The sequence below is a fragment of the Cynocephalus volans genome, chromosome 14 (genome assembly GCF_027409185.1).
Source record: "Cynocephalus volans isolate mCynVol1 chromosome 14, mCynVol1.pri, whole genome shotgun sequence".
NCBI classification, from domain to species: Eukaryota; Metazoa; Chordata; class Mammalia; order Dermoptera; family Cynocephalidae; genus Cynocephalus; species Cynocephalus volans.
In genome coordinates this window covers 51536879-51551827 of record NC_084473.1, presented here as the reverse complement: position 1 = coordinate 51551827, position 14949 = coordinate 51536879, and the positions used below count along the sequence as shown (strand labels likewise).

The 14949-nt window shown below is 35.5% G+C and overlaps 1 protein-coding gene across 1 annotated transcript in view; it reads right to left on the bottom strand.

Moving 5' to 3' along the window:
* The window catches only part of EML6 (EMAP like 6), a 264754-nt gene that overhangs the window by 74111 nt on the left and 175694 nt on the right, over window positions 1–14949 (bottom strand). The window contains exons 16-17 of the mRNA XM_063078051.1: window positions 9923–10016; window positions 777–877 (exon numbers count right to left, since the gene is read on the bottom strand). Of these exons, the coding sequence (XP_062934121.1) occupies window positions 777–877; window positions 9923–10016 (195 nt within the window). The remainder of the gene's footprint in view (window positions 1–776; window positions 878–9922; window positions 10017–14949) is intronic.

The following is a 14949-nucleotide window of genomic DNA, read 5'->3' as shown; positions in this document are numbered from 1 at the left end:
AGAAGGTAGTGTACTGAGACAAACCATCAGATTTGTCCCTTGGATATTCAGATTTCCCAGCACTCCTACCACTGAGAAATCCAGCCTTATTTAAGGTAACTATGCACAGGCTGGCTCTCCAGACACACCGGGTGCCATTATACTTTCTTTCAAAGCAGAAAGCACTGAAACAGTAGCTTATTCACGTTTTGTGCATTCTAAGATTAGGCTTGGTAGCAAAGCTGATACTAAGAATTCAGAAACAATTGCAATAACAGGTCTTGCATATTACTGAGAAGAATAAGACATTCTTACATGTTTTATATTATTCTATATTGCTTATTATAATGTTTTATACTGCTTATTTACTCATTATTATTACCGACATTATAATCCACAAATATTTCTTTTGACCACTTACTATGTGTGGAGTTAGGGTTTAATTCATGTTCTAAATTCTGTGACAGATTAATAAGTGAAGTCTCAAAATATTGAAAATAATATTTACCCAACCAAAGTGATTATTTTATTTCCTGCTCAGTAGTCCAACATATTTACTGCTTTTAGAAAGCTTTCTAGATATTGATGAATATGCATAGAAATAGCATCATATAAAATGTTCTAAGTTTCAAAGCTTCGACATTAAGCAGCCTAAAGTTAATCTGGGAGATAAATTTTTAGGCTTATTTTTATATTTAGATTGCAGAGACAAGCCAGGTAATGGCAATGGTTTTTTGTTTTTCTCCAGCTGGGGTAAAGCTCTCGACCACACAAATAATAAACCCAAACCACAGTACCTGCTTGTTGCCAAAATTTGATGTGCTTCATCCCAACTGTAACCAATTTGTCAACATGGTGTGGGTTACACTTTACCACAAATATCTTATCTTTATGTCCTCTGTAAGAGACAAATAGGAAAAACAATTTTAGTTTGAATGGAAGCACTGATACAGACTTTTATTAAAAGCATGCATTTGGTCTTTCATTAAGCACATCTAACAGGACAACTGAATTAGATGATGATTTAAAATACACACAGGGGTCTACATTAAAATAATGAGCTGTGGCATTTCTTTGCACGTTTGAGCCCTCTCTTCCTACCTTAGTATTGCTACCAAAGTCTACTTACTTATGATTTAAACAAATTAAAAAATAGTTTAAATATATCAAATGTCTCCATAAGGTAAAATTAATGCCACCGCCATACAACTGCAAGTAATTCTGGGAACACAGAGCTCTCATTGCAGGAGGAGGAAGAAGATATCGCAATTGTATTAAAGAGATGCTTTAACTGCACCACCTTTGCTGTGGAAAGCATCACTTCAGATTAAACAGATTTTCAGCTAAAAATGTATTCCCTAGAAATTGAGCCACAGAGAGAGAAAGGATGTCATCTACTGATTCAAGGCATTTGAAGATGCTGCACATTTAGAAAGATAGATTTATAACCCAAGGGGGAGAAGGACAAATATAAAAGTAAGGACTAATTGTAGACTGGGCTGTAGACCTGGCATCCCACAGTGTCAGAGAAATTTCTACTTTAGAGTACAGACTCATCACGTTAGAATCTAAGGGTTTCCTGGTCTTAGTGGACTGTCTGATGATCTTCTCCAGTATATTAGGACATAATTTCCATTACATAAAAGAAAAGCAATTAATAAAAAGAACACAACTGATCAATCTTTCTTATGAAGATAGATATAAAAATCTTAAATAAAATCTTAACAAATAGAATCCAAAAGCACATTAAAAATAATACACTATGACCAAATGCAAGGGTGGTTCAATATTAAGGAATCAAATAAAATAATTTATCGTCCTAAGAGCTGTAACGAGAAAAATCATATTATAGTTTTCACAGATGCTGAAAAGGTATCTGACAAAAACCTAACACTCATTCATGATTTAAAAAAATAATAAACACTCAATAAAGTAGGAACTAAAGGATGCTTCAGACTTGTCCCTTAGACATTTATATGTCCCTGTACTCCCTGTCATTGAAAAACCCAGATTTATTCAAGACAACTGTACAAAGTCTGGCTCTCCAGACGTGTGCCATTATCCTTGCTTTAAAAATAGAACATGCTGGTACGGTAGCTTATTCATGATTGGTATGTGATGTGTGTCTGTGTGTCTGTGTGTGTGCGTGTAAACTCAAAAGTCAGATTCTTACTTATGGCATTCCCAATGGAGTTGGGAATAAGACTATTACTGCTATCATTTATAATTGTATTGAATGTATTAACCAATATAATTAGACATGATTAAAAAAATTAAAGGCAGAAGGGCTGGAATGGAAAAGGTAAAACTATTTCTTTAGTATGTCTAGATAATTCAAAAGAAAATAATGTAAAAATTACTACAAACAAGATAATTTAGTAAAGTTGCAGTATATAAAATTAAATAGAAATCAATAACTTTTACATATATGATAATCAGTTGAAAATACAATGGAAGAGAGGACTCTATGAACAATAAAAATATTAAGGCATAAACGTAACAAGAAATGTGCAATATATGTAAATGAGGAGAGGAAAAAACCTAACAACTATAAGATAGAAAAGCAGATCAAAAAAAAAAAAAAAAAAGGAAAAGAAACCATATCCCATGGTCTTGGATGGGAAAGCTCAACCCTAAAGAATTGATATTGTCTTATTTTATAAATTCAACTTTTATTCCAGTAAAAAGATCCCTGGGTGTTTGTTTAATCTGGAGTTAGACACCTCAATTTTAAAGTTCTTATGGAAGAATAAGCCAGTAGAAATGTCCAGGAAAACTCTGAAAAAGAGCAAACTGGAGAGTAGCTCTCCTAGATATTAAAACAGTTTATAAAGTCTTCGTAATTAAAGTTTAGTATCTGTTCATGAATTGACTGACAAACCAATGGCAAAACAGAAAATCTAGAAAGAGACCCAAGTGAATATAAAAATGTAGTTTATAATAAAGACATGGTCTCAAATAAGTGGGGAAAAGATGACTTTTTAAATAATTGGTGTTTGACACTAAATTCTGGCTAGGCTTTGGAGTGAGAGGAACTCCCGTTAATTGCTGGTGGGAATGCAAAATGGTACAGCTACTTTGCAAGATAGTTTGGCAGTTTCTTACAAAAACTAAACATACTCTTAACAATACAACCCAGCAATTGCCTTCCTTGGTATTTACCCAAATGAGATGAAAACTTATGTCCACACAAAAACCTGCATACAGATGTTTACAGCAGCTTTATTGATAATTGTCAGAACTCAGAAGCAACCCAGATGTCCTTCAGCAGGTGAATGGATAAATAAACTCTGGTACATCCAGACAATGGAATACTATTCAGTGTAAAAAGGAACAAACTATCAAGCCATGAAAAGACATGGAGGAAACTTAAATTACATTACTAAATAGAAGAAGCCAATGTGAAAAGGCTATGTACTGTATGATTGCAACCATATGACATTCTGTAAAGGGCAGCACCTTGGTAGCCATATGGAAAAAGTATAAAGTTGGACTTGTTCCTCATAATAGATACTAGGAAAATTCTAAACAGTTTAGAGATCTAAACGTAAAAGATGAAGCCATAGAAGATTAGAAGAAATTATAGGTGATTTCCTTTTAACCTGTGATTGAGTGATATTTTTCTATGACTCAAAATCCTAAAGTAGTAAAAGAAAATACTGATAAATTTTATCACATAAAAGTAAAAACCGGGGTGGGGATAAAAAAATTAAAAATAAAAAAATAAAAACTTTCTGCATGATGAAAAACACCATAGCACACTCAAAGGTTGAATGACAAATTGGGAAAAATATCCACAAAGTATTAACAAAGGACAAATAACCCTAACATTTAAAGAATGAACATCCTGTGTGAATTGTACTTTAGAGAAAATGAATGGTTCATGAGGAAAAATTCTTATTTATAGGAAAATTCTAGCTAATATGTAGAATGAATGATAGAATTAGAAAATTACCATTTTCAACCCCCAATTAAATCAACTTAGCTCACAGTTGTCAATGGATAATTGGATAATATGTTGATGGGACACTCTAGAATAAAAGATCAGGCTGATACTACAGGAACCCACAAACCTAGCTGAGTATTAATAAAAAAGCAGACATTTTGGACAGTGGTATACCCCAGGGGTGGTGTTAGGGAAGCAATACACCTTGGTGAGGAGGAATTCCATTACTGACATTGTTTAGGATTGCTGCTAATGGGAATAATAAAAGGCAGACTGGCTTTTAGTTGGGTTTATTACTATTTTTAAGTTCTCTACAGGTAATACACCTCTATTGCTTGCACCTGGGAAGTACCATTACCCCACCCCCCCAGTCTCCCATTGCCCCTCACCCTCTGATATGCCACTAGTTACATCTGTTCTGATATGATGCAACATCAAGCACGTATATGCTATTTTCACCAAAAAGTTGAACCTGGGAGAAAATATTTGCAAATCATATATCTCATAAGGAACTTGCATTTGGAATATATGAAATTTTCTTAAAACTCAACAATAAAAAGACAAATAACCCTATTAAAAATGGGCAATGCATCTAAATAGACGTTTCTACAAAGAAAATGTACATATGGCCTGTAAGCACATTAAAAGATGCTCAGCATCATTAGCCATTAGGGAAAGGAAAATCAAAACCATAATGAGATACCACTTCACTTGCACTAGAATGGCTATAATGAAAAAGTCACACAGTAACAAGTGTTGGTGAGGATGTAGAGAAATTGGAGCCCTTAAACACTGCTAGTGGGAATGGAAAATGGTTCACTTTAAAAAACATTTTGTCAGTGCCTCAAAATGTTAAACATAGTTATCACATGATCCAGCAATTCCACTCCTAGAGAAGTGAAACACATATTCACCAAAACCTTGCACATGAATATTTATAGCAACATTATTCATAATAGCCAGAAAGTGGAAACAACCCAAATATCCACTGACTGATTAATGGACTAATAAAATGTGGTATATCCACACAATGAAATATTACTCAGCAATAAAAAATAATAAAGTACCAATACATGCTATGACATGAATGAACCTTAAAAAATTATGCTAAGTGAAAGAAGCCAGTTGTAGAGGACTTCATATAGTGTAATTCCATTTGAATAAGATGTCCAGAATAAGCAAATCCATAGAGACAGAAGGCAGGTTAGTACTAACAGGTATGGGGTTTTCTGTGGGAGTGATGAAAATGTTCTGGAATTAGATAGTGGTGATGATTGTACAACTCTGGAAATACACGAAAAGCCACTGTACGGTACACTTTAAATTGGCAATTTGTATGGCATGTAAATTGCTTACCAATATACTATTTTAAAAAATTAAACATAATCTAATCAAGCCTATGGATCTATCATTTACAGGAAATGCATGGGAATGCCTGAAATTATTTCATGAAGAATCAGTCAAGTCCAGAATGTGAAATATTCTAAGATCAAATGAGCTAGTTCCTCAATGCATCCATGGTATCAAAGAGGAATTGCATAAAATAAAAGAGGCATAAGAGATATAACAACCAAAACAATGTATGGGCCTTGTTTGGATGCTGATTTGTACAAACCAAATATCATCCTTGAAACACTCAGAAATGTTTGATTATGAATTGGATAATAGATAAAAAAAAGAAATTACTGTTGCTTGAGTTAGTTGTGATTTTAGCATGGTGGTTTTAAAAACATATGCCTTTTCAGTTAGAAATGCCTAAGGAGGTACATAGAGGTCAAACAACATGATGTCTTGAATTTTCTTTAAAATATATTTGAAAAAAACAAAAGTAAAAGAAAAAATGATGGGGGAGAGATTCGCACAATTTTTAGGATGCTGGTAATTGTTGCAGATGGACGACGGGTACAAGGGGCTTCTTTATGCTATTTCTTTCACTTTTGCGTAACTTTGAAAATTTCCATAATAAAAAGTTAAAAGAACAGAGCATCTCCAGACCCATGATGACTACAAGAATGCAGGCCCTACAGTGGAAGGCAGGGAAAGAAGATGGAATTGATTTTTGAGCTTCCTCTCTCTTTTTGAAAGTCAAAAGTGAACATGGACGCAAGAGCAGTAATACATCACTAGACCTATCAGGAACAACGAAGACAGGGAGAAAAAGGTTTAGATGAAAGAAAAGAGAAAACAATTTTAACACCCAGAGGAGATAACCATAAAAGACATTAAGCATCCGAAGATTTCTTGATTGGAAAAGAAGGAAAGAATAATAGGCTGAACTTGGAGGAGGAGAGAGTAGAATTGTCATTACTAGAGGTGGAAAAGGGGAGGTGTGAGGGGGGATAGAGAGAGGTTGGTTAATGAACACAAAACAGCTAGATAGGAAGCATAAGTTCTGTGGTTATACAGTTGAGCTAGGCGTCTACAATTAGCAATAATTTATAGCGTGTTATCAAATGGCTAGAAGAGAGGAAAGCAAATGTCCTCCTCATAAGTAAATGATTAAGTTTCGTAATGATGAATATGCTAATTACCCTGATTTGATCATCACACATTGTATACATGTATTGATATTCAACTGTACCCCAAAATATGCATAATCAATACGTTTCAAAAAAAAAGATTTCTTGATTGGAGAAAAATCCCCACCGATTTAAATCATTAATATATAGTTAAGAGAAGAGGCTAGAGAAAACCGAAATAAAATTAAGAACAGATGAAATGAATTATATTTCCTAGAGAGAAAAGAAAATTGCTTTGTTTGCTTGTATCTATACAATGTCAAACAATTAGAAAAATCTTTTTTTGAGGGAACTTTTTTGTTTTCATCAGATTTCTTATTGCCATGAATGAGCCAGTTGCTTCTATTGTGACTAAAGCTCTAAACTGGCTCATGATGGCATGTAAATATTTAGCTAATGTCAACATCTAAATAAAGAACACTGATTGGATACCTCTGTTATTTTTCCTTTAGGCATGCGTGCTTGTGTGAGAAACAAGATGCAAAGAGTTTCAGGTCTCAGACTGAGAGAATAAGAATGTAGAAGCCCTGTACTGCTGTCCTAATGCTGGATGACCCCTCATGCCCGAATCCCAAGCAATTCATCATGCAGGACCACACCAACCCAATCAGCAAGCACAGGGGGAGAGGCAGGAATGAGCCTCTGCTGGAAGCCAAGGGCAGCTGTGTGTGGGGTGACTCAGTTTCCAGGTCTTCCAGTTGGAACTCTTTCATTTGCATAGAGGCCCAGTCCTGAAGTGATTTTGTTTTCCCTCTCTTTGTGAAGGTAGCATAACTAAATGGATGTTTGATTTACATACCAGCCCTCCAAAAAGATTTAAAATAGCTTACAGTATACAATAAGAATGTAGAAGAAACCAGGTAACACAAAATAGAAGACAATGAGATAAATATACTGGTAAGTGAAAAAATAGCCAATTACAGAGTAGTATGTACAATATCCCATACATGAATTAAAATGCTAGAAGAATATATATTTAAAAAATATAAAATATTAACCATAAGGTGAAGGGTTTGTATCCCTAAACCGGTCGGCCACAAAAAAAAAAAAAGAAAGAAAAAAGTGAACCATGGCTACGTCTGGGTAGTGGAATTACAGATGATTTTCATTTTCTTCTTGGAGCTTTTCTGTACTTTCTAATATTTCTATAATCCTGTATTATTTTGAAAACAGAGAAAATAATAACTGTTATTTTTAAAAAGAAATATACATTTTTAAAAAAGAAAGTGAGAAAGAAAAGTTGCCAATATGGTGTGCAGGAGGCTCTATCATACTTACTAAGGGTATGAAAGGGTAGGGACCTAAAGTACGTCAAGCAAGTTCTCTGAAGTTCTACATACCCGCCATACAAGGGCCTATCCTTTGTCCCTAAGCTTTCTAGTAGCAAAACTATTTCAGATTAACACTGGAAGTACTCTTGTTAGGCACTTTGATAATTGGACTTTTTGCAAAGATCCCTTCTGTTCAAACTTCTGAGATGAAGCATGTCAACAATAGTTGGTCATTGTCCCTCACTGTCATAGACCAATCATCCTGCCAGAAGCAGGTTTGTTGTTCAGCCTTGCTAGAGGCAATGCTGGAAATGATTGAGACACAGAAGTGCAAAGGGAGGGGTGTCACTGAGTCAGCCATTCTCTGAGAGTGAATTAGGCCCTCTAAGGAGCTAAGATAACTCCAGGAAGCCAGGAAGATACCACGAAGTAAAGTATTACTTCTTTTTCTTTGTCACTCCTTTCATGCCTCTGTTTTTAAAGTTCCTATCTACTTAAGCACTCTAACTTAAGGCCATAAACAGAATTTTTATTTATTTGGCTTGTTGCTTATTTATGCATTTATATAAATATTGATTATTGTTAATATTATGCTAATAGATGTGTACGTAAATATTTTTACTTATTTATTTTAAAATCTAGTATTCTTCTAAAGAACTTTAATAATCCTTGACATTCCTCCTTGGAAAGAGCACTGGTTAATGTCACAATTGCAGAAATGTTCTCTGAGGGGAATTCTGCAGGTGTCCTGTTTTGGAAATGTGTCATAAGGCTTGGGGCAATTCCAAATATAAATTGTGTTATCGACATAATGGTGTTGTCACTTTGTGTTAATTAAATCAAATAGAAGTAACACTATCCATCTAGCACATTAAAATATATACTTTTTAGATATTAAGAAATATTTCATTCTTCCATTTCTATTAATGCTTCAGACATTCAAGTGGGGAGCCACCCACAGCTGCAGAGGGTTTTCCAGCAAGAAAATTGCATTTCTGTCATTTTGAAATGCAGACATGTGCTTTCTCTGAAATTACCTATAAATGCATATAATGTTATTAGAAACATTAAACTAAAATTCAGTATTTTATTCTAGGAGGAAAACAGAGTTTTGATTGGGAGCAGAATCTGAGTACTAGAGTGGAGTGGCACAACACTGAGGAATATTAGAGAGAAAGACTAAAACAAAAGCCACTTGGGCAGGTAGATTTATGAGCTGCCACTTGCTTCCAAGAATCCCATTTCAATAGTAGTCATCAGAAAAGCTTCTCTTTTCCTCCCAAGACAGTCAGCAGGAGTCCTCAAGCCTCCATCTGCTGCTCCTCTGAGTCTCTGAAAACGTACACATATTCACTCATTAATCCAAATTGCCAAAACCCTTTTTTCCTATTTAATGTTGTAGAGAAAAATATTAATTTAAGAAGTGAATATTGGGGTTTGAGGCCATTAACTTAAAAATGATTTTATATTGCAAGACAGAAAGGAGGTTAGTAACGCAGGAAGTGCTAGCAGGGAAGTACACTGACAAAAGGCCTGGGCAACAGACTGTATTGCTGGGCCGTGGCTGCCAACTGTTTTGACCTCTGACCAGGGCTGGGCAAATAGCTAAGCTCAACATAAGTAGGAGTGGAAAATCATGTTCAGATTTAGTGCTGATTGAGCAGGGAGGGAGGCTGGGGTAAGGCAGGACAGGTGCTCTACAAACAGCCGTCAGTCTTGAAAAGTCTATTTATAAGATGGGGAGATTAGGGGAACAATTTGCCTGCTTTGAAAGCGAGTGGCAGATGCACAGGATGGGGCTTCCTGCCCAGCATGCCGCAGCATCATGACAAATGGTGCTTCTGACTCCAGTGACACTGACGATCCTTCACAGATGCTAAGATAGAGGAAAAACAAGGAGCAAGGCACGAGCCTGAGAAAAGCTGCTTTCCTTTTGACATAGATAATGCATATATTACTAAAAGCAAAGTGATGAATAACTCTCTGGAAAGGATTTCAGAATTTTCCAATTCCCCACAACAAACATTAAATGCTCTAAGTCAGTTTTGGCACTGTGAAATATTGTACTATGTTTGCACTTAGGCGTTAAGCTTTCTATGTCAATTTCATCTGAGTTTGAAGATGAAATCTTACCAGAAAATGAGAATTATTGACCTTTACTGAAGCGTGGTGACAGCGGGATGCTGTAAGATCTCGCAGCTTCTTACCTTGTTGTTGCTATCTTTTCTCCCTTTTTCCAGTCCCAAAATACAATACTGTGAAAATCGTCTAAACCAACCGACACCAGACATTTTCCATCGGCTGTGTGAAAACAACACAAACGTCAAATAACTCATTTCTTCAATGAAAAACCAAAACATTTTATATACTGTAGAGAGGAAGAAGAAATTGACCTTAAGAATATCTTTAGAATTAAATCCATCAAAAATATCATATACTAAATGGACTTCACCAAATGAAATACATGACTAGTAACAGTTGAGCTTCCTAATTCATAGTAACTGGTTGCTGAAGTAAATCACTGACCAACATTCCAATCTGAGACACACAGCTATGCGGGAGCCTCTCAGGTGAGCCACAAAAACCTTGTCTATTTTATGACAGACAAATCTCATAACATTTACTGAAAGAGCCATTTGGCTTTGTGACCCTGAGTCTATTTTCAGCTCCAAAAAAATGGGGTTCAGTTTAACCCTCCAAGGTAAAAACATCACAAAAACTAAATTTAACTTCAAAAATTCTTTCAAAAGATGATTTTACAGTTCAAAAATGTTAATATATCATTTCTCTGTTTCAAATGTAGTATGATTACTATAGGACATCTAGAAAACATAGATAAATAAATTTTTAAATCTTTCGAATTTCCTAGGCCTTCATTTGGTGTGTATCCTACCAGTCCTTTCCTCTACATAAAGGGGCTTTGAAAAAACAAAACCAGAATCATACTGAACAATCTATTATGTAATTTTTTTATCTATTATATCATGAACGCTTTCCCTTAGTATTAAATAGTTACAATATTATCAATAATTATATAATTTGGACCTTTAGGTTGTTTCCAAAAAAAAATCTTTCAAAAAGATATTGAATGTATAATTACACTTGAAATAAAAACAGTTAATTTGCTATTTCCCTTCAAGACAGAAGAGGTACAGTCAATAAGCCTTTCCTTTGCTGCCTCCTCTCGGAGCTAGATTCAAGAGAGAAGCATCTTGAGGCAGCAGTGCCCACCCCCACCGGCTGCACAGTTGCTAGGAGACGGGTGACCAAGCTCATCCTGCATCAGTCTATCAGGGTTTCTTCTCTGGCTGTAGAGGACGAGCCATTAGGGTAAAGAAACACAAGTATGTGATGAACTGCTTCTCTCAGGTCCGCTGGTCCCCTTAGAGTCTCAACTGGTATTTTCAAAGGCAGGCCTGGAGGAGACCCAAAATTAGGGTTGCCAGGGAAAATAAAGAAAGCCTTTCTAACTGGAACTTCAGATAAGCAATGAATAATTTCTTACTATATGTCATCATTGATATTTATACTCGTATTACATATTTATACTTACATCATCACATGGAACACAAAATGCTAAAAAAATGATTTGTTGTTTATCTAAAATTCAAATTTAGTTGAGCCTCCTGTATTTTCTTGACTAAATCTGGAAACCTATTGTGCTAACCAATGTCCACTCTTTGAGTGCCCTTACTTGTGCCAGAGACCAACTGAAATGGTGGTCTGCTCCTTCTTTTCTGGAGGAAGGAGAGTAAGAAAGGATGAGTCTAGCTTAAACCAAATCCTCCCCAACCCTCAACCACTACTGAGTATGAGCAAGGATTTGATAGTACACAAGACTTTTCAAGCTACTAGGCTACAGTATTAGATGAAGACATTTATACTTTCCTAAATGGCTAAATCACTACCAGATGATTACTGTAATTCAAAAGACAATTTGTTTATAACTAATGATATGCCCTTATGTTTAAATGTTACCAGGCTTTAAACTGGGCAAGGTCTCTTCTTTGCATTTAAGAGAAGGGACTGGTAATGATTTCCTATTCATTACCAAAACACTACTTTTTCCATATTTCTTGATATGACCTGGTTATGTTTCTATATTGGCATGCCTCTCTGTATTCGGTGATTTTATTTTTATTGGTGTTTTCACTCTCCCTTTTCAGACCATTAGTTTTTTGGTTTTTTGGCAGCTGGCCAGTACAGGATCAGGGATCGAACCCTGGACTTTGGTGTTATCAGCACCATGCTCTAACCAGCTAAGCTAACCGGCTAGCCCAATCATTAGCTCTTTTAAAGCTTACAGCAATCATATCATGTTTCCTTTGTAATCCTCACATTGAGCTGGTTTTCAGTCAGTGGTGATACTGTTGACATTGAGGATGAGGAGAGAGAAAGATGGAATATGCCTATGGATGGTATGAAGGGATAAGGAATGTGCTATGTTATATAGCTATAACATTTTTAACTGTTTCAATTATCATTCCATTTGAAAACGCTGCACAAATATTTAGTCTTTTTTGTATTTATTAAGTCTATATTTAGTTTTCTTTTGAAATCTGTGTAACTATATTTTTCTTGTTTGTGTACATAACTATATTAACATGTTTCTTAGAATGCAAGTGACCATACATTTAAAAATGATAGTTTAAGTTTTATGTCTTCTGATGAAGACCTAAGGATAAGCTTATTTTTCGTGGGGGAGAGGAGCTCTTTTTAGAACTTCTGCCAGGCCCCATCAGCTTATCCTCACAGTTATACCACCTTTCTACCCCAAAAAGAGTGTACTGATTGTGGGTAGCAATGGAAGAAACAATGCAAATCCAGAGGTGCTTCAACAACCATACCTCTTCTTTGGGATGGTGACTTCTTGCATTTTGCAGGTGTAGGCTATTTATGCCTAACCAAACAGTTTGAAAATACAATTGGATACTTTATTTTTCCCAGTGTTCATTTCCCCTGTAGAGGCTTGAAAATCCATTGTTCCCTGGCCAGTTAGTTGGAGTTTTTGATTTTTGGCTATATTTTTAGAGTCTAGGTAATGTCCTTTCAAATCTTTCCAGTCACAGTTTGTATTAATTATAGATGTGACATAGTCCAGAAATAATTCTAAGGCACTTAATGTCAACAGTAAAGGGCAAATTAGAGAAAAATTTTTATTCAGACAATTACAAGTTTGTCCCCCTACTTAAGGCTCATAAAAAATGCATAGATTTTCCAAATTGAACATAATGAAATCAAGTTAGTCTTGTGGAAATCAGTATTATGCCATGAAGGCTTTAAAGAATTATGTGGATGATATTTAGGCTAGAAAATAGTCATGTGGCTGAACTTCTCTTTCTAATCTGGTTTTCTATTCATCTGGAAGCACTTTCCTGACTGCAAGTATAGACCTTTCCTTAGACAGCGAAAACAAATTCAGAGTCAAAAAGCTTCTCAATTAAGTGAGATAATATAAACTCATTCCTTCCTGTTCACATAATCCACAGTTATATACCATGTTGTAAGAAATGTTTTTGATTAAAAATGTCTTTTTATTTGCTTTAGAAAAGTGGCAAAAACAGATTAATCTAAATCCCTATATATAATTGCTTATTTGTTGTCTTGTTTTTGCATCATTTGCCTGCTTTATATTTCTAGGACAACTTATTATTCTAATAGGAGACAAATGCATTGTATCAGTAGGTTTCCACGACACCCCAAAATGAGCTGATTTGTAAGAGATGGGTAGCTGTTGGGATACTGAGGCACACAGACAGGGCCACCGGCTAAATAATAACCAATGAGTGTTACGTTGGTGCTATTATATAGTTAAACAGGGATCTCTGCATAGTCTCCTCTCTTGGGATTTTGACTTGAGCTACTCACTTTTCCATCAGTTTCTAAAAGGAAGGAATAGTTGCCTATGCCTTTACTTCAGATAAGTGTGTGAGTCAGGGCTGTTCCAGAATAGGGATCTGTGCCTCTACATACCACCAGGCGCCCTCCGCATTTACACTGGAGGATGGGGGGGGCAGCTGGTGACACTTGCTGGTGGGCTCAGGGAGTGGGGAAGTGAGCAAGCATGCCCAATGCTCCAGATATATTCTCATATCAAAAGGTCACACCAGCACTGGTGGAGTGCAGGGCCAGCAGAAGGACAGCCCTGGGCCTGGTGGCTATGGCACTGGACTGAGAGTCAGGAGACCTGGGTTCTAGCTCTGGACCTGCTGCTGTTGACATTTATCCGGGCCATACTGCCAAACTCTCTGCATCTCTGTTCTCGGTCTGTAAAGTCGTTCAGGGGTTTAAGACTAAAGTTATATTATTATAACACAAAGTACTATCAACTACCATAGTTCATCTGTATGTAACCATTCATGGTGATGAATCACATACAATAGACATCAGTGAAAGTTTTTCCTGAATACCCCTTAAAATCAATGTTTTCTAAAACTATCAACTAGATTCCTTTCTACTATTTATGTATTAATATCATACTTAGCCTGTGAGACAAAAAGGTAATTTTCCACAATCAAAAATAACACATTTGCTGAATAACTGGGCTCTTCCCCAGTGATTGTTATCTGGGAAATGAAGACTATATATTGTAAAAATTGAAATACCCTTCTTATGCAGAAAATATTTCATATTTGGGGATTTCTTTATTTGTCCAGGATGTAAATTAGAAGCAGTGACAGAATCAGCTTCTCCACCTTTTCTAGAGTATCTGATTTCTCTACCTTAGCAATGATCTGAGGGGCTGCCTTATGAGGAAAAGATTTCTAAGCTCACTTAATTTCCTGTTCTTTCTTCTGTAAAACTAATATGCCCAGAAGAAATGTGAGCTCTCTGAAATGTAGAGACCAAGCTACTGGGTATCAGCTTATTGCTACCAATTCATCTCATAATTAATGTCTCTGATCAACACTCTGCTAATCCCTTTCTCCAAAGGTATTTAAATAACACGAGTTAATTATTTTAATTTAAAAACTAAAAAAATCAATGAATTCTATAGCAGAAATAATCTAATGACTGGATTCTATTTATATTACTCTAAATGTCCTGCCACTCTATTTATATGCTAATAAGGCATATACACATTTTCATTTGAAATTAGTGTAGATGCTATTTTGAGTTCTATTTTTTCTTTTACTTAACTTGATAATAGAAATGTGTATGAAATACATGTAGTCCACATACTTGTCATTTTGATTATAGCTTTATTATTGCCAGATTGTTTGCCAGAATTGAG